The sequence below is a fragment of the Salvelinus fontinalis genome, chromosome 2, assembly GCF_029448725.1.
Source record: "Salvelinus fontinalis isolate EN_2023a chromosome 2, ASM2944872v1, whole genome shotgun sequence".
NCBI classification, from domain to species: Eukaryota; Metazoa; Chordata; class Actinopteri; order Salmoniformes; family Salmonidae; genus Salvelinus; species Salvelinus fontinalis.
Window position 1 is genome coordinate 17811627 of NC_074666.1, and position 18868 is coordinate 17830494.

The 18868-nt window shown below is 42.4% G+C and overlaps 1 protein-coding gene across 1 annotated transcript in view; it reads right to left on the reverse strand.

Moving 5' to 3' along the window:
* LOC129813108 (UV radiation resistance-associated gene protein-like) overlaps nucleotides 1–12650 on the reverse strand; it is a 55398-nt gene extending 42748 nt beyond the window's left edge. Inside the window, exons 1-3 of the mRNA XM_055865295.1 lie at nucleotides 12270–12650; nucleotides 6008–6125; nucleotides 5367–5401 (exon numbers count right to left, since the gene is read on the reverse strand). Coding sequence (XP_055721270.1) covers nucleotides 5367–5401; nucleotides 6008–6125; nucleotides 12270–12371 — 255 coding nt within the window. The 5' untranslated portion in view covers nucleotides 12372–12650. The remainder of the gene's footprint in view (nucleotides 1–5366; nucleotides 5402–6007; nucleotides 6126–12269) is intronic.
* Nucleotides 12651–18868: the final 6218 nt, after the last annotated feature.

The following is an 18868-nucleotide window of genomic DNA, read 5'->3' on the forward strand; positions in this document are numbered from 1 at the left end:
GCTTCATGACAGTGTCATAAAGTGTATTTTATACAAGTTGTTTTTAAAAATGACTAAAGAATTCGTTACAACAAAGGATTTAACTCTCAAATTGTATTATTTATTCAAATTAGTTTTTTCCCTGCCAAGAAGTTTCCTTTCGTTTGAAAGTTTGTTTCTGCAGCAAGGTCTTTACCTCCACCCCTGGATGCAGCAGATGCATTACTTTCTCTGAAAAATAAAGAAAATAAATCAGAATAGAGTATGCTACAATTCAGTGACACTGCTAAAGAAAGCTGAAAACGAATTATACCAAATATATTATAGCCAATAGCAAACACTTTCACACATTCTCAAATACATTACAATCACGTTCTCAAAGTTTTCATAACATAGCTAACTAGCTCTCAACTATTCATGTAGCTAGCTAGTTAGCTACCATATAGTTAGGGATTGTTAGCTAACGTTAGCTGCCCTATCACGGAATATGGTGGTGGTGTGCAAAACTACAGTAAATAAACCCATGCATTGTTGAGTGCTCTATATACAATGCTAATTGTACTAACAAATTATAGAAGTGGCCTGTTTATTAACTAACAAAAAAACATGGACAGCTAACACTGAGATAGCTAATGTCAACAGTTAGCATGCAACAGTTAGATTCACATTGCATAAAAAGTAACCCAAAATACATATTATTAGCATGGTTCATATGTACTCATGTAAATACACTTAATACTTGACATTGTTTGTAAAAAAAAATATATATAAACTTTTTTTTTCTTCAATTTTTTAAGTATGAGCCAAAACGTTTATAATGACAATGTATTTAATCTGAGACGTCTCATTGACTTGGCTAGCTACATAACGTTAAAAATTAAGCTAGTTTAGCTTGGCTATGATCATATGAAAGGGAACATATTTCATTTTTCACTCAGTCAAAAAATGAAACTAGAGTTGTGGCCAAAAGTTGAGAATGACACAAATATTAATTTTCACAAAGTCTGCTGCCTCATATTGTATGATGGCAATTTGCATATACTCCAGAATGTTATGAAGAGTGATCAGATGAATTGCAATTAATTCCAAAGTCCCTCTTTGCCATGCAAATGAACTGAATCCCCAAAAAACATTTACACTGCATTTCAGCCCTGCCACAAAAGGACCAGCTGACATCATGTCAGTGATTCTCTCGTTAACACAGGTGTGAGTGTTGACGAGGACAAGGCTGGAGATCACTCTGTCATGCTGATTGAGTTTGAATAACAGACTGGAAGCTTCAAAAGGTGGGTGGTGCTTGGAATCATTGTTCTTCCTCTGTCAACCATGGTTACCTACAAGGAAACACGTGCCGTCATCATTGCTTTGCACAAAAAGGGCTTCACAGGCAAGGATATTGCTGCCAGTAAGATTGCACCTAAATCAACCATTTATCGGATCATCAAGAACTTCAAGGAGAGCGGTTCAATTGTTGTGAAGAAGGCTTCAGGGTGCCCAAGAAAGTCCAGCAAGCACCAGAACCGTCTCCTAAAGTTGATTCAGCTGCGGGATCGGGGCACCAACAGTACAGCGCTTGCTCAGGAATGGCAGCAGGCAGGTGTGAGTGCATCTGCACGCACAGTGAGGCGAAGACTTTTGGAGGATGGCCTGGTGTCAAGACGGGCAGCAAAGAAGCCACTTCTTTAAAGGAAAAACATCAGGGACATCAGGGACAGATATTCTGCAAAAGGTACAGGGATTGTACAGCTGAGGACTGGGGTAAAGTTATTTTCTCTGATGAATCCCCTTTCCGATTGTTTGGGGCATCCGGGAAAAAGCTTGTCCAGAGAAGACAAGGTGAGCGCTACCATCAGTCCTGTGTCATGCCAACAGTAAAGCATCCTGAGACCATTCATGTGTGAGGTTGCTTCTCAGCCAAGGGAGTGGGCTCACTCACAATTTTGCCTAAGAACACAGCCATGAATAAAGAATGGTACCAACACATCCTCCGAGAGCAACTTCTCCCAAACATCCAGGAACAGTTTGGTGATGAACAATGCCTTTTCCAGCATGATGGAGCACCTTGCCATAAGGTAAAAGTGATAACTAAGTGGCTTGGGGAACAAAACATAGATATTTTGGGTCCATGACCAGGAAACTCCCCAGACCTTAATCCCATTGAGAACTTGTGGTCAATCCTCAAGTGGGACAAACAAAACCCCACAAATTCTGACAAACTCCAAGCATTGATTATGCAAGAATGGGCTGCCATCAGTCAGGATGTGGCCCAGAAGTTAATTGACAGCATGCCAGGGCGGATTGCAGAGGTCTTGAAAAAGAATGGTCGACACTGCAAATATTGACTCTTTGCATCAACTTCATGTAATTGTCAATAAAAGCCTTTGACACTTATGAAATGCTTGTAATTATACTTCAGTATTCCATAGTAACATCTGACAAAAATATCTAAAGACACTGAAGCAGCAAACTTCGTGGAAATTAATATTTGTCATTCTCAAAACTTTTGGCCACGACTGTACACATCAAAATGTAGATAAACATGTTGTTATCTTTAGATTTCTGAAAGGAAACCATACTTATAAATGTTACAAACCTGAAAACAGAGTGAATAAGGATACATGGACAATTGACATTTTTTCACTGGGCTTCTTTTCCTGTTTCTTTTCTTCCAACGTATGAGGTGCACGCCTGCAGCTAACTGGTCGAATGTCTCCCTCTAGTGGTAGCACTAAATATACATGTATATTAAAGCAAACCAATGGAGGACAATAATAATGTTGTGAACAAACTTTGATTCCAAAATATGGACATTTATAGACCATAACAGGAAATCTTGTTATTGTAAGGCTAATAAGGGTGTTTTGTCCTGCTCCTGCATTCATCCAAGTCATCAGCGACAGAGCTATGCATGTATGACATCAATGTGTGTACAATTGCAATGGTAATAAAAACTTTCTAATTTAGGAAATGTTACATTAGTAGAATGGAATGGTTTGCCTTGTGTGGTAGGATTTGTGGGCTTTGGCACTCTTATATAGATGTCATAACCACCCATAAATAACTATCGTGGTAGGTTTTGTGGATTTTGGCCCGCTTATGTAGATGTCATAACCAGCCATAAATAAAACGCAATATAGAGTACATCACAATAGGTCTAAATATTCAGCATGACAGTGTTATGACCATATTATGATAGGTTATGACATTGATATATATTATGAATTGCCCATAGGTTTAAAAAATATATATTTTTAGGCCATATCCCCCAGCCCTACTCCAACGCAGCAGCCAAATCTGTTTCCAACATTGATGTCATCGTAAAGACATCACATGCCACATTTTGCCTGCTGTGAAAGACCCTGGACTCCTTTATCCATCTAGCAGCGGTGCCCCGACCCGCTAAATCATTGCTGCCACTCCAATGAATATGATCACGATCGATCGATAGATATACACACACACTTTCTACTTACCAAGAGTCAGATGAACTCATGGATACCATTTTTATGTCTCTGTGTGCAGCTTGAAGAAAATTGCTAACTAGCGTTGGCGCAATTGCTAGCTTTTCCCATAGACTTCCAGTCATTGGCTAACACTAGTTAGCAATGACTTGCGAAATTACCTTCAACTTCCTTCAAACTGCACACAGACATAAAAATGGTATCCATTAGTTAATCTGACTCTGGGAAAGTAGAAAAAAGGCTTGATTGCCAAAATCTCGCACTATCCCTATAAGATCTGAGTGACAAGTTACAACACATATTTGTAGAAAACAGAGCAAGCATTGGCGCAAACTGCCACCGTTTGATCCTCATCCTCGCCCTACAGTGGGGGGGGGGGGGGGGGGCAGAAAGGAGCAGGCTCCTTTGACAGACTAGAGAAGACAACGGGGAAACAGACAAAAACACTAGAGAACAAACAAAGGTCATGGAGGAATGCTGACGTTTTCAATACAAAGGCAGATTTCAGATCTCTGCCAGACACAATCCTGAGCTTAATCTGCAGTACATTTCAGACTAGGGCCGTGGAAAGTAAAGGAAAGGTAGGCTTGGAAAAGAGCTTAGGCCAGCTCATGATTCTACATTTGGCATGTTAGCAATGGTGTGCTGCTCTACTTGGCTGCATTCATCACAGACTCCATGCAGAGAAGGGAGCGCGTAGCAGCTGCTAATCCACGTAGGGTGTAGGACCAAATCTAACAACTGTCAGTGAGGACAATCGTTTCCCTGCAAACGAGGAAAATAAAAATATGGAAACTTCCGACTGAATCCAAGGACGTTGTGTTGATAGAGCCATAGCTGAGAAGGCAATATCTGATTTTACTGAATGGCGTCTTGCAGAACACAATGACAGACATGCTATGAACACATTTAGAAAGAAAGAGAGCGAGAAATAGTACAATGAAAGCTTGTGCATACTTTATCCATACAGTATGTTGATGATGTAAGCCTGTTTGTTTCCCCTTGACTCATACAGTGTGTTGCTGCAAGGCTGCTTTCCACCTTCCTGTCTGTTGTTTATATGACAGGGGTACAACATGAAGAAAGAGATTAGTGCATGCCAAGAACAGAGACGTTGTCTGTTTTCTGTTGTTCTTGGCCTTATTGCACATACGCAACTGTCAATAAGAGACCATACAGTACAGTAAACCCCTGTGCTTTGCCCTCTGTGAAGCTATGGAGACATGGAGATGGGAGCTTGCTGACACTGTGTGTATCAGTGATGACTCCCATTTAAAGCAGTCAGATTCAGGGTCACAACACCATCCTGGTGTGGCCAACCTGTGCAATGTCGATACATCCAATTCTGAATTCAACCGAACAAGTGCTTTTTTTGGTCGAGTTACTTTAGGTAATATTAGGTGTTCTTTCAGCAACTGTTTTGACAAATGAGAGGAAGTGAAAGGTAGGCTACTTGACTTGATTGTGTTAGAAACAAACACCAAGGCAGCTGACCTGAGTCCATGTATTGGCTGGCAGACACTAGTCCTCCGTAATGGGGAAATGGAGGAAGCATGCCCTCTTTCCACACAGCAGCACTGGAGAAAGTGCCCACTGTCCACTCTCACATGTACACACACAAACACGTTGTGGGCGTGGCGGAGTGCATAAACCTGGACAGGGGTAGCGATAAGCCTATAGGCTGGCCGTGCTGTCACTCGTTTCTATTCTTGTGCCCTCTGAATGGAACTAAGCATATAACCGGTAGTGTGCTTCCACAGATGTGAGCAGACAAATCATACAACAAAATCCACACAAAATGGATTGCTATGACATTCCATAGCTGGTGCTATAGTCATTTTGTGTGAGGCCAGGCAGCCTTCTTTGGCAAATTAATGTAGAATCTGTCCAACACATGTTTGTTCTTTTGAAAAAAATGACACTCACCAATGAATCTCGGATGACTTCACTCTTGTAAAAGTCTGCAAGGGAAGGCAAAAAAAACAGGTTAAATTCACTTTAAAGCTTTCTCAAACAGACATTGAATAAACACACACACACAAAAGCTTAAACTACACTTGTGAAGATTCAACACCTGTCAGGATTACCTGACAACAGCAAGCCACGGCCCTGAGGTTTTGGCTCAATCTGGGCCATTTTTGTATATTAACTTAAAATGAAATGATTTTCCCTTAAACCAAAAGTGAAAGACCTCATTTACTGGAGCATCAGCGTCCCCTAACAAACCAAGCCCTTGTGCATTTAACTACACTTTGTAATGGGACTCTGACATTTCTTCCACTTGTGAGAGTAGCCTAATGCAGTGCACATTGGTGCTGAACATTTAGTCCTAAGTGGGCTCTGGCACTAAGGGCTGAATCGTAATTAAGATGTCTGCATCTTCCCATGACTTTTGCGTAAATCCTGCATTGTTGTCAAGTTATGTGCACAGATCTCAAGTTAAGATTCAGGCCTAGACATGTTTGTAGTGTGGACTGCCTGGGCTCAGTAGTGTGAAAGGGGTATTAGTGCAGTGGCCCGGGAACACTGTGATACCGAGACAGCTGAAACAGGGTTACTGTACTGACCTCTGGATATCCAGTCCTCTAAGCAGAGATGAAGGGTAAAATATGTGTCCAACAGTGGAGAGCCATTCTTGTTGACGATGTTGCGGGCTGCGATGCTTCTGAGATGACGTAACCGCCTCTGTTAGGGAGAGAGAGGCAGATGGTGAGATAATCGGGGAAAAAAGACGAGAAATAGAAGCAGGAGCAGAGACAGGGAGCAGGAGACAGCATTTAGCCTAATGAACTGCCCACAACCAGAGGTAGCCTAAGTCTAAATTACGTACAATGCAGCTTGTACTTGTCTGGGTCAGCTTCAATGCCTTTTACAATTGTATTATCGATTTCAAGAGTTTCATCCTGTTACACAATCCAAATCGATGCAGATCGACTTACAAGACTGTTACCCAATGAGCTAGTCTAATTCACACAGGAGTAAACAATGCAGTCAGCCAGAAGTCACAATTTCAGATAGCAAAGTCATTAGGCTCAAGTACATCCTCATGTTAAAAATAAACTGTCCTTTTAGAATATAGTAGCTCGGTTGGAGAGAACTTGGCTTATCTGGTAGGGCCGGGATGATACCAGTATCGCAATATTTTTTTCATGGCAAAAATGAAAACACGAAGCAGACAAACTCTTTGGTCCTTTAAAAACATGCTGTATTTGTAACATATTGTGTGCTATAGCTTGAGAAAGAAAACAAGTGACAAGATGACAACAATTGACATTAGGGTAGTTTTCCTAAAGAAGTTAAAGCCGCTTCCTGTTTTGTTTCCTTGCCATGGCACTAACGAGTATTGCGATACTGTTATGGTCCCGTGTGGCTCAGTTGGTAGAGCATGGCGCTTGCAACGCCAGGGTTGTGGGTTCATTTCCCACGGGGGGACCAGTGTTCAATTCCCACGGGGGGACCAGGATGAATATGTATGAACTTTCCAATTTGTAAGTCGCTCTGGATAAGAGCGTCTGCTAAATGACGTAAATGTCCAGACCCTAGTATCTGGTTAGTCACACGTCATCTACTATTAACATTTGTCCAAAAATAATACAATTTGCAGACAAGCGTTTCATTTAAAAGCAGAGTTCATTCATGTGTTGACTTAACTGTGTTTCCCTCACAAAAGCTCTGCATACAGGACCGCCACAGTTTCATCAACTACAGTCCAAGCCAGCATGCCAATGACAAACAAAAAGCATTTGTACAGTATGTCTCAGCATAGAAAACCCATGATTCCTCAGCTCTATAAAATTTGTCCCACACCACCGACAGAACATAACCATGGTTGGACATCAGTCAGAAGTCCACCTTTCAAATAAATTGAGAAGTAGCCTAAAATAAAAGGAACCTGCTTGAAGAGAAAGGCTCAGTTATAGCCAATCAAAAAAAAGTAGACTAACTGAAGAAGACTTTATTTTACAGAGGACTGCGATTATAAAAAATAATGGCTCCAAAGAAAAAGCCTCAAAATTGATATTGGGGGGGGGGGGGGGGGGTAAGTCAAGAGAATGACAATGGGACATGACATGAGACCTGTGAAAAGAGGGGCCATTGAATGAGGTCACCCCTCAGGGGAAGCAGTGTCAGAGCAGCAGTAGGACTATCTATGTCAACGGCAGGCCAAGTCCCTCACCTGATCTGCATTCTTCAAACTCCAGCAGCCCACACTGAGCTTCCACCACCACAGGCATTAGGGATAAATCTAAGTCATGGGATTCCCTATAAGATTAAGGTTGCTCGGAAACAAAAACCCAGCTTGTTCAGCAACCCCCCCACAGAAAAGGTCAGCTGAATTTTCTCCGGTCCAACTCATCCCAAACCATCTCAATTGGGTTGAGGTCGGGTGATTGTGGAGGCCAGGTCATCTGATGCAGCACTCCATCACAGCCTGGAGGTGTGTTTTGGGTCATTGGGGGTGACAGGTAGCCTAGTGGTTAGAGCGTTGGACTAGTAACTGGAAGGTTGCAAGATCGAATCCCAGAGCTGACAAGGTAAAAAAAATCTGTCATTCTGCCCCTGAACAAGGCAGTTGTTCTTACGCCATTATTGAAAATAAGAATTTGTTCTTAACTGACTTGCCTAGTTAAATAAATAAATAAATTATAATTGTCCTGTTAAAAAACAAATGAAAGTCCCACCAGCTCAGTACCGCTTTTTCATTATTTGTTATTTATATTTCACTTTGTTACTTATCGATTTTTACTTATTGTTGGTTAAGGGCTTGTAAGTAAGCATTTCACTGTAAGGTCTACTGTACACCTATTGTATTCGGCGCATGTGACAAATCAAATTTGATTTAACTAAGCGCAAACCAGATGGGATGGCGTATCGCTGCAGAATGTGGTGGTAGCCATACTGGTTAAGCGTGCCTTGAATTCTAAATAAATCACCGACAGTGTCACCAGCAAAGCATGCTTCACTGTTGGAATCACACATGCGGAGATCATCCGTTCACCTACTCTGCTTCTCACAAGGACACGGCGGTTGAAACCAAAAATCTCAAATCTGAAATTATGACTCATCAGACCAAAGGACATCTTTCCACCGGTCTTATTTCCATTGCTCATGTTTCTTGGCCCAAGCAAGTATCTTCCTTTTATTGGTGTACTTTAGTAGTAGTTTTGTTGCAGCAATTCAACCATGAAGGCCTGATTCATGCGGTCTCCTCTGAACAGTTGATGATGAGATGTGTCTGTTTCTTGAACTTTGAAGCATTTATTTGGGCTGCAATTTCTGAGGCTGGTAACTCTAATGAACTTATCCTCTGCAGCAGAGGTAACTCAGGGTCTTCCTTTCCTGTGGCGGTCCTCAGGAGAGCCAGTTTCATCATAGCGCTTGATGGTTTTTGCGACTGCACTTGAAGAAACATACAAAGTTCTTGAAATGTTCTGCTTTGACTGGCCTTCATGTCTTAAAGTAATGATGGACTGTCGTTTCTCTTTGCTTATTTGAGCTGTTCTTGCCATAATATGGACATGGTCTTTTAACAAATAGGTCTATCTTCTGTATACCACTCCTACCTTGTCACAACACAACTGATTGCTCAAACACATTAAGGAAAAAAATTCCACAAATTAACTTTTAACAAGGCACACCTGTTAATTGAAATGCATTCCCGGTGACTACCTCATGAAGCTGGTTGAGAGAATGCCAAGAGTGTGCAAAGCTGTCATCAAGGCGGCTACTTTGAAGAATCTCAAATATAAAATATATTTAATAAGTTTAACACTTTTTTGGTTACAATATGATTCCATGTGTTATTTCATAGTTTTTTTTGTATTTTTATTTTTTAAATTTTATCCCCTTTTCTCCCCAATTTCGTGGTATCCAATTGTTAGTAATTACTATCTTGTCTCATCGCTACAACTCGGGAGAGACGAAGGTCCTAAGCCATGCGTCCTCCGAAACACAACCCAACCAAGCCGCACTGCTTCTTAACACAGCGTGCCTCCAACCCGGAAGCCAGCCACACCAATATGTCGGAGGAAACACCGTGCACCTGGTTATCTTGGTTAGCGCGCACTGCGCCCGGCCCGCCACAGGAGTCGCTGGTGCGCGATGACACAAGGATATCCCTACCGGCCAAACCCGGAAGACGCTAGGCCAATTGTGCTTCGCCCCACGGACCTCCCGGTCGCGGCCGGCTGCGACAGAGCCTGGGCGCGAACCCAGAGTCTCTGGTGGCACAGCTAGCGCTGCGATGCTGTGCCCTAGACCACTGCACCACCCGGGAGGCCCTTTATTTCATAGTTTTGATGTCTTCACTATTATTCTACAATGTAGAAAATAGTAAAACAAATAAAGAAAAACCCTTGAATGAGTACGTGTGTCCAAACTTTTGACTTATATTGTATATTTTTCTATAAAAACACAAGCACCACACCCAATACAACATGCCCACACCTGTACATGAACACACAGCAGCCTCCCCTTTCAATACACATATAAATATACATGTGAAATTCAAACACAATTATGTCTGTTGGGAAAAGTCACACTCCTCAAGATGGTCAATGTAAAGTTTCCAGATTTGATCAACCATGTCCTTTCTTTTGCATAAATTTCATAAAACACACCCTAAAGAAATGTAACTACATAGTTCAGTCCTCCAGTTCGTTATTGATGGTGAGTATGATGCTTTCCAATTGATAGCTCTAAAAAAAAAATGCAGCAATTATACCTAGGTTAAAAGAAACTCTGATATTGTTCATCAAAATTTACATTTCCCAACAGACATAAATCGTGGCGATAGACAGAAATTCCTAAACACAATAATATGATATCATAGACATTATCCCAAAATGGTGTCAGTTTGTCACAGGACCACAGCATATGTAATAGGGTCCCTTTTCTCCAACATTTCTGGGAGCATAACATGCATCCTGGCAGGAGTGTAGTAAATCCAACGGATTATCTTGAATTGCAATAATTTACGTCTAAGGTTGTAGGAGACAATATGAACATTTTTACATATCTGTGACCAATAGTCTCATACATTTTCTTAGAGATCTGTTTCCCAGTTTTCCTTAATAAAAGTTCTGTGCTATTAGGTAGAAATTCAATCAAAGCTAGAAGCTTTAGATTCATCCAGATTCTATTGAAGCGATTGAATAGGATTTCTGAGTTATAAGAATTTAAAGAAATTGGTTTTGGATAACACACATTTTTCTTGTAATTAATTGAATGACAGTAGAGAGCCATTATAAAACATATGCTAAAAATGAATGATGCCACTTTGGAACCAGGACTTAACGGTGTTGTTATTGTCCAGCTTCATAAGGTAAGTGTAAAACATTCAATTTGACTCTTAAAGACTTTCCATTCCAAATAAAGTTGGAGAGTAGGTAATTTATTCTTAAAGAAGTTGAATGGAATTGAAACTGGTAAAACTTGGAATAAATACATCAACTATGGTAATATATTAATTTGGATTATGTTGACCCTCCTAACATAGAAATAAGTAACGTTTTCCATCTTTGAACATTGGATTCAATCTTATCTAGTAAAGGAGAGTAGTTGATCATATAGGCCTCCACCAAATTGCATGCTATCAATACAACCAGGTATATCATATGCTTCTTTGTCCTTTTCCACTGAAATCTACTTTCCAAGCTTGAAAAGTCATAACCAAAATAATGCTGGCTATTATTCTAATGAGCTCTACCCCCAAACAAGACCATATTTGGTTGGTCCGGACCACATCTGTACAAATCATAGACCAAATCACAGTACAGCACAGTACAGCAAAGTACAATATAGTAGAGTACAATACAACAGAGTATAGTTCAGAACAATAGAGTACATTATACTGTACTCTACACTACTGCTCTATACTGTGCTGTACTGTCCAAACTTATGAAACAGAAGTCAAATTTCAACTACTTTTCAACGTCCGTGGCTGTCCGATGTCGGTCTGTGCACATTAGGTGAGAGGGCTGGTTAACAGTGATTCTCTAACAAGGCCTACTTTCCGCAGTCACTTTTGAATCTTGTGAAACTTTAACAAGCCTGCAATGATGAGATTCACAAGCCATATTCTCCTCATATTCTGAGTTAATGAGTCCTTGACACGGTGTTTCCCAGCACAGCTAGCTACCTCCCAACAATACAGCTCAGTGTTCAGGCAGACCTGTACTGTGACACCTGTCAAGTCATTCATAAAGACAGTTTCTTCCCAAAGTAGCAATGTAGGATGTTGTTTAAAATATGATAATAAGCAGGAAGTAATGTATATCTCAGCAGCCAGTAAAGGCAAATTCAATAATTCCAGATTTGAAAACATGCACCTTAAAGACTATATGCAATTTATAAATTATTTGCACTGACTACCAAAACATTCAACCCTTACAAACACACGTTTGGGGTCACTTAGAAATGTTTGTCTTTGAAAGAAAACCCCCTCCATAACAAGGCATTTGATTGGTTTGACGTGTTGCGAGGCATCACTGATTTGCACCGACTTCCAACCCCTCTTTAGCTGATATCTGCCATGGAACTTCCCCAGGCTTCCAGTAGTGTTTGCGACAAGGCTAGGGCTAACTAAGCTGGCTAGCTAACATATTCGTCTCTGTTACTTGAAAACTAAGCATCTAACAATGATATCTAACATTTGCACAGGTATCTAACTAGCTATTATAGACAACGTATAACTGTCTCGCTACCCAAGAGAGCTGTAATAGGCCTTCTGTATTCATCTTGCAGTTTTGACATGTGACACACAGCATTATTACAGAATGAGAGTCAATCAAAAAAACATTCCACCGAGCTGAGGGTCCATGTCCTTACCTGCTGAGATGTGAGTTCTACGTGCAAGCCTCGAGAAGATGAGGCTCCAGAGTTGACAGAGGAGGCGGGTACAGGGTGATCCCGACCGGTGATGGAGTTCATTCTCCTAACGGCACCAGAGGCGTTCGTACCAAACAACCCCGGGTCATGTAAATCTAGATTCACCTTCTACGCCAGAAATGTATGTATCAGTGCAGTAATCCGCTTAATAAGAAAACAAAGCACTTTTGTTGCCGTCAGTTAGCAAGCAAGCTAGCTAGCTACGTGACATAAACAAAGTAGGACTTGCTCAGGAAGCTATCATCCGTCTGTCAAAGAGCACTCTACGCGGAGTCGAGACAACGCGGATGTTTCCGGTTTTCAACCTAACTTCCGTTTCTACTGAAAAAACTAATATGGGGACTCGTCACTAGTTAGCACAAACACAAAGTCATAAACCTCGCCGATTCATACAATGTATATATATTTTTTAAATGTTACATTTATTTAACTGTGCAAGTCAGTTAAGAACAAATTCTTATTTACAATTACGGTTATTTACAATTACGGCCAGAACCCTGACGACGCTGGGCCAATTGTGCGCCGCCCTATGGGACTCACAATCACGGCTGGATTTGATACAGCCTGGATTCGAAAGAGGGACTGTAATGACGCCTCTTGCACTGAGATGCAGTGCCTTAGGCCGCTCTTCTCTACTTTTGGTGGCCTTAACTTCATGTTGTTGTGCAATTATAATATTGACAAAATTCCAGTGAAACTTTCTGCTTTTCATCGGCAGGTTTTCTTGTCATGGTCCTTAATTTATAAACACAATTTTTCTCCACACAGATATTATATATGGAATAATCGGGATATATTGTATAAAAATACTTTGGTTTTAGAATATTGGTTCCGAAATAATATCCTATTGGTGAACCAACTGGTAAATGCAGAGGGTCTTTTACTCAGTTATAAGGAATTATTATCTCTTTGCAAGGTTGCTCTGTTATTCAGGAATGTGTCAAGACCTGACCCTCAGAGCCTACCTTCTATTGACCCTGTTGACTCATCAGTAGGAAAGATTTGTTTCTCTTTTGGCCCATTCAACAACAGAGCGATACGAACCATCAGCAGGATGTTGTATCTATACCTTATGTCATGCCTTATTGGAATGGATTTATTGATAATATCTGTTGGAAAAAAGTTTGGATGTTGCCACACACATACCTACTTGTTTACAAAATTAAGGAGGTTTCCTTTAAAATGATTCATAAATATTATCCTGCCAACCACTATATGAAGAAGTTTAAGGAAAACATCAACTCAAATTGCTCCTTTTGTAATGACCACCCAGAAACAGTGTTGCATCATTTTTGGCATTGTATACATGTAAGAAAACTGTGGCAAGACATCAGTAGATTTATAATTGAACACATTTATGAAGATTTTACACTATTGTGGAGAGATGTACTGCTTGGATTCTTTACATACGATAAAAATAAGCAGAATTTTTTTTATGTAATTAATTTCATTATTCTTTTGGCCAAATTGCATATACACAAATGTAAATTTACTAACAAAAAAACACATTTTCTTACCCTACAAAAAGAAATTGAACTGTATTTTAAGACTATTAAATACTCTACTAACAAAAAAGCTGTTAGAATTGTAAGTGTATATATGTCCCTTAAGGTCCTTGTGTAATTGTAATTTGATATTGTACCCCCTAGCTCGATTGTCCATTATATATAATCTATACATACTTGTGTTCCCTTATGTACTTTCTGTATTGATTTGTTGTTAATAAAAAAATAAAAAAATAATAATCATTTAAAAAGTCCGCTGCACCACTCGGGAGCCCGATTTATCTTCTTACATTTTTATTTTTAACCTAACCACACAGCCAATCGTATGCCTAACCTTAAATCAACACCAAAAAGTCACCTTTTGTTTTCTTGCATTTTTACGATATAGACTATTTGCATCTTTACGACAAACGCCAGATTTGACCTTTCACAGCAGGTTAGGAGTATTAATGTAGCAGGTTAGGATAATTAGGTTAAAGTTAGGAGAAGGGTTAGGGTTAGCTAAAATTCCCCCAAAATAAAAATAATTTCACAAAATCGTTAATTTGACAAAATCTTTATGTATACTCTTAAAATGTGATTTAAAACCGAACCTTAACTCTAACCTTATCCACACTGCTAACCGTGTGCCTAACCTTAAATTAGGACCAAAAGGCTATTTTGTTTTCATACATTTTTACAACGTGGACAATTTTGACTTTGTGGCTGTGCTATCTTGTGGAAAGACTTCCTCCAAATATGAGGAAGTGAATGTTTCTGCATGTATTTATCTATCGCGTGACCTGATTTACATTTACATTTAAGTCATTTAGCAGACGCTCTTATCCAGAGCGACTTACAAATTGGTGCATTCACCTTATGACATCCAGTGGAACAGCCACTTTACAATAGTGCATCTAGATCATTTTAAGGGGGGGGGGGGGGGGGGCAGAAGGATTGCTTTATCCTAGGTATTCCTTGAAGAGGTGGGGTTTCAGGTGTCTCCGGAAGGTGGTGATTGACTCCGCTGTCCTGGCGTCGTGAGGGAGTTTGTTCCACCATTGGGGTGCCAGAGCAGCGAACAGTTTTGACTGGGCTGAGCGGGAACTGTACTTCCTCAGTGGTAGGGAGGCGAGCAGGCCAGAGGTGGATGAACGCAGTGCCCTTGTTTGGGTGTAGGGCCTGATCAGAGCCTGAAGGTACTGAGGTGCCGTTCCCCTCACAGCTCCGTAGGCAAGCACCATGGTCTTGTAGCGGATGCGAGCTTCAACTGGAAGCCAGTGGAGAGAGCGGAGGAGCGGGGTGACGTGAGAGAACTTGGGAAGGTTGAACACCAGACGGGCTGCGGCGTTCTGGATGAGTTGTAGGGGTTTAATGGCACAGGCAGGGAGCCCAGCCAACAGCGAGTTGCAGTAATCCAGACGGGAGATGACAAGTGCCTGGATTAGGACCTGCGCCGCTTCCTGTGTGAGGCAGGGTCGTACTCTGCGGATGTTGTAGAGCATGAACCTACAGGAACGGGCCACCGCCTTGATGTTGGTGGAGAACGACGGGGTGTTGTCCAGGATCACGCCAAGGTTCTTAGCGCTCTGGGAGGAGGACACAATGGAGTTGTCAACCGTGATGGCGAGATCATGGAACGGACAGTCCTTCCCCGGGAGGAAGAGCAGCTCCGTCTTGCCGAGGTTCAGCTTGAGGTGGTGATCCGTCATCCACACTGATATGTCTGCCAGACATGCAGAGATGCGATTCGCCACCTGGTCATCAGAAGGGGGAAAGGAGAAGATTAATTGTGTGTCGTCTGCATAGCAATGATAGGAGAGACCATGTGAGGTTATGACAGAGCCAAGTGACTTGGTGTATAGCGAGAATAGGAGAGGGCCTAGAACAGAGCCCTGGGGGACACCAGTGGTGAGAGCGCGTGGTGAGGAGACAGATTCTCGCCACGCCACCTGGTAGGAGCGACCTGTCAGGTAGGACGCAATCCAAGCGTGGGCCGCGCCGGAGATGCCCAACTCGGAGAGGGTGGAGAGGAGGATCTGATGGTTCACAGTATCGAAGGCAGCCGATAGGTCTAGAAGGATGAGAGCAGAGGAGAGAGAGTTAGCTTTAGCAGTGCGGAGCGCCTCCGTGATACAGAGAAGAGCAGTCTCAGTTGAGTGACTAGTCTTGAAACCTGACTGATTTGGATCAAGAAGGTCATTCTGAGAGAGATAGCAGGAGAGCTGGCCAAGGACGGCACGTTCAAGAGTTTTGGAGAGAAAAGAAAGAAGGGATACTGGTCTGTAGTTGTTGACATCGGAGGGATCGAGTGTAGGTTTTTTCAGAAGGGGTGCAACTCTCGCTCTCTTGAAGACGGAAGGGACGTAGCCAGCGGTCAGGGATGAGTTGATGAGCGAGGTGAGGTAAGGTAGAAGGTCTCCGGAAATGGTCTGGAGAAGAGAGGAGGGGATAGGGTCAAGCGGGCAGGTTGTTGGGCGGCCGGCCGTCACAAGACGCGAGATTTCATCTGGAGAGAGAGGGGAGAAAGAGGTCAAAGCACAGGGTTGGGCAGTGTGAGCAGAACCAGCGGTGTCGTTTGACTTAGCAAACGAGGATCGGATGTCGTCGACCTTCTTTTCAAAATGGTTGACGAAGTCGTCTGCAGAGAGGGAGGAGGGGGGGGGAGGGGGAGGAGGATTCAGGAGGGAGGAGAAGGTGGCAAAGAGCTTCCTAGGGTTAGAGGCAGATGCTTGGAATTTAGAGTGGTAGAAAGTGGCTTTAGCAGCAGAGACAGAAGAGGAAAATGTAGAGAGGAGGGAGTGAAAGGATGCCAGGTCCGCAGGGAGGCGAGTTTTCCTCCATTTCCGCTCGGCTGCCCGGAGCCCTGTTCTGTGAGCTCGCAATGAGTCGTCGAGCCACGGAGCGGGAGGGGAGGACCGAGCCGGCCTGGAGGATAGGGGACATAGAGAGTCAAAGGATGCAGAAAGGGAGGAGAGGAGGGTTGAGGAGGCAGAATCAGGAGATAGGTTGGAGAAGGTTTGGGCAGAGGGAAGAGATGATAGGATGGAAGAGGAGAGAGTAGCGGGGGAGAGAGAGCGGAGGTTGGGACGGCGCGATACCATCCGAGTAGGGGCAGTGTGGGAAGTGTTGGATGAGAGCGAGAGGGAAAAGGATACAAGGTAGTGGTCGGAGACTTGGAGGGGAGTTGCAATGAGGTTAGTGGAAGAACAGCATCTAGTAAAGATGAGGTCAAGCGTATTGCCTGCCTTGTGAGTAGGGGGGGAAGGTGAGAGGGTGAGGTCAAAAGAGGAGAGGAGTGGAAAGAAGGAGGCAGAGAGGAATGAGTCAAAGGTAGACATGGGGAGGTTAAAGTCACCCAGAACTGTGAGAGGTGAGCCGTCCTCAGGAAAGGAGCTTATCAAGGCATCAAGCTCATTGATGAACTCTCCAAGGGAACCTGGAGGGCGATAAATGATAAGGATGTTAAGCTTGAAAGGGCTGGTAACTGTGACAGCATGGAATTCAAAGGAGGCGATAGACAGATGGGTAAGGGGAGAAAGAGAGAATGACCACTTGGGAGAGATGAGGATCCCGGTGCCACCACCCCGCTGACCAGAAGGTCTCGGGGTGTGCGAGAACACGTGGGCAGACGAAGAGAGAGCAGTAGGAGTAGCAGTGTTATCTGTGGTGAGCCATGTTTCCGTCAGTGCCAGGAAGTGACAATGGTGGTGACAATTCACTCAAGTACGGTAGTGGAGAGTAATTTGTGAGGACTGTTTTTTGTGTGTCCTAGGCATTTGATTTCCTAATTGGCTAATTAACTGAATGGTGATAGAACATTTAATTTATCAACTTTGTCAACTGAAGTTAAGAACACAATCATATTACATGGGTCAAGGCCAAACATATTTACAACAAACTTGTAAATATTTTCACATCAATCAAGCCAAATCAATACATACTTGGCCTATGTGTTCATACATCAAATGTACAAGGAACAAAAATATAAACACAACATGTAAAGTGTAGGTCCCATGTTTCATGAGTTGAAATAAAAGATCCGAGACATGTTACATATATACAAAAAGTTAATTTCTAACCAATTCTGTGCACAATATTAATTACATCCTTGTTTGTGAGCATTTTTATTTTGCTAAGATAATCCATACACTTGACAGGTATGGCATATCAAAAAGCTGATTAAACGGCATGATCATTACACCTTGTGCTGGGGACAACAAAAGACCACTCTAAAATGTGCAGTTTTGTCCCAGCAGGCGGCCGCCCAGTGGCACCCTCCCCCCCAGCAACTGAAGTTCAGCAGGTCGCTTCCCCATCGGATTCCATCACGACCACCATCATTGTTGGCAGCTCGATGGTGAGATTTTGTCCTGCCTATGATCTGTTGACCGACCAAGGTCCACTGTCACCCTGTGTCCATGACATCAACTCCCTCCTGCCCATGGTTCTGGCCAACTAATCCAATATTGACACCATCGTCACTCACCGTAGGTTTTAACGACCTTCATTTTAGGCGATCTGAAGGAGAACAAACATTTTTTTAAACAGCCTCGCTAGCGAACAGGGAAGATAATAATTATCTCTGGTCCCCTCCCGTGCTACCGAAGGAGTTCGGCAGACACACCACATATTGAGTGTCTCGGTCTTGTCTCGGTGTCGGATACATTTTTACTTGGTCTTGACTCGGTCTTGGACATTGAGGACTCGTAATTTCTTCCAGAGACCAGCAGAGTAAAAAATCTCACAATTATCCGCTTCCATTAAGTCAGCACAAAAAAACGCTTCACCAGGCCAAATATATACACTCCTTTCTTGAAACATCAATAGCCTATGTTATTGCCTATTGAAACCTTTTGCACGCTCATTATTACTAAGGGGAGACCGGGGAAATTGTAACAGTCTATATTTATTATAGACATGTTTGCGCAGTGTCGAGCCTATTGGGCCTTCAGTGTGTGACAGGCTTGTGATAATGAAAGGACAGCAACCCTAATATCAGAGCACTCACTTTTGTGTATATATAGTGTATATAAACATGCGTGCAGCACACAA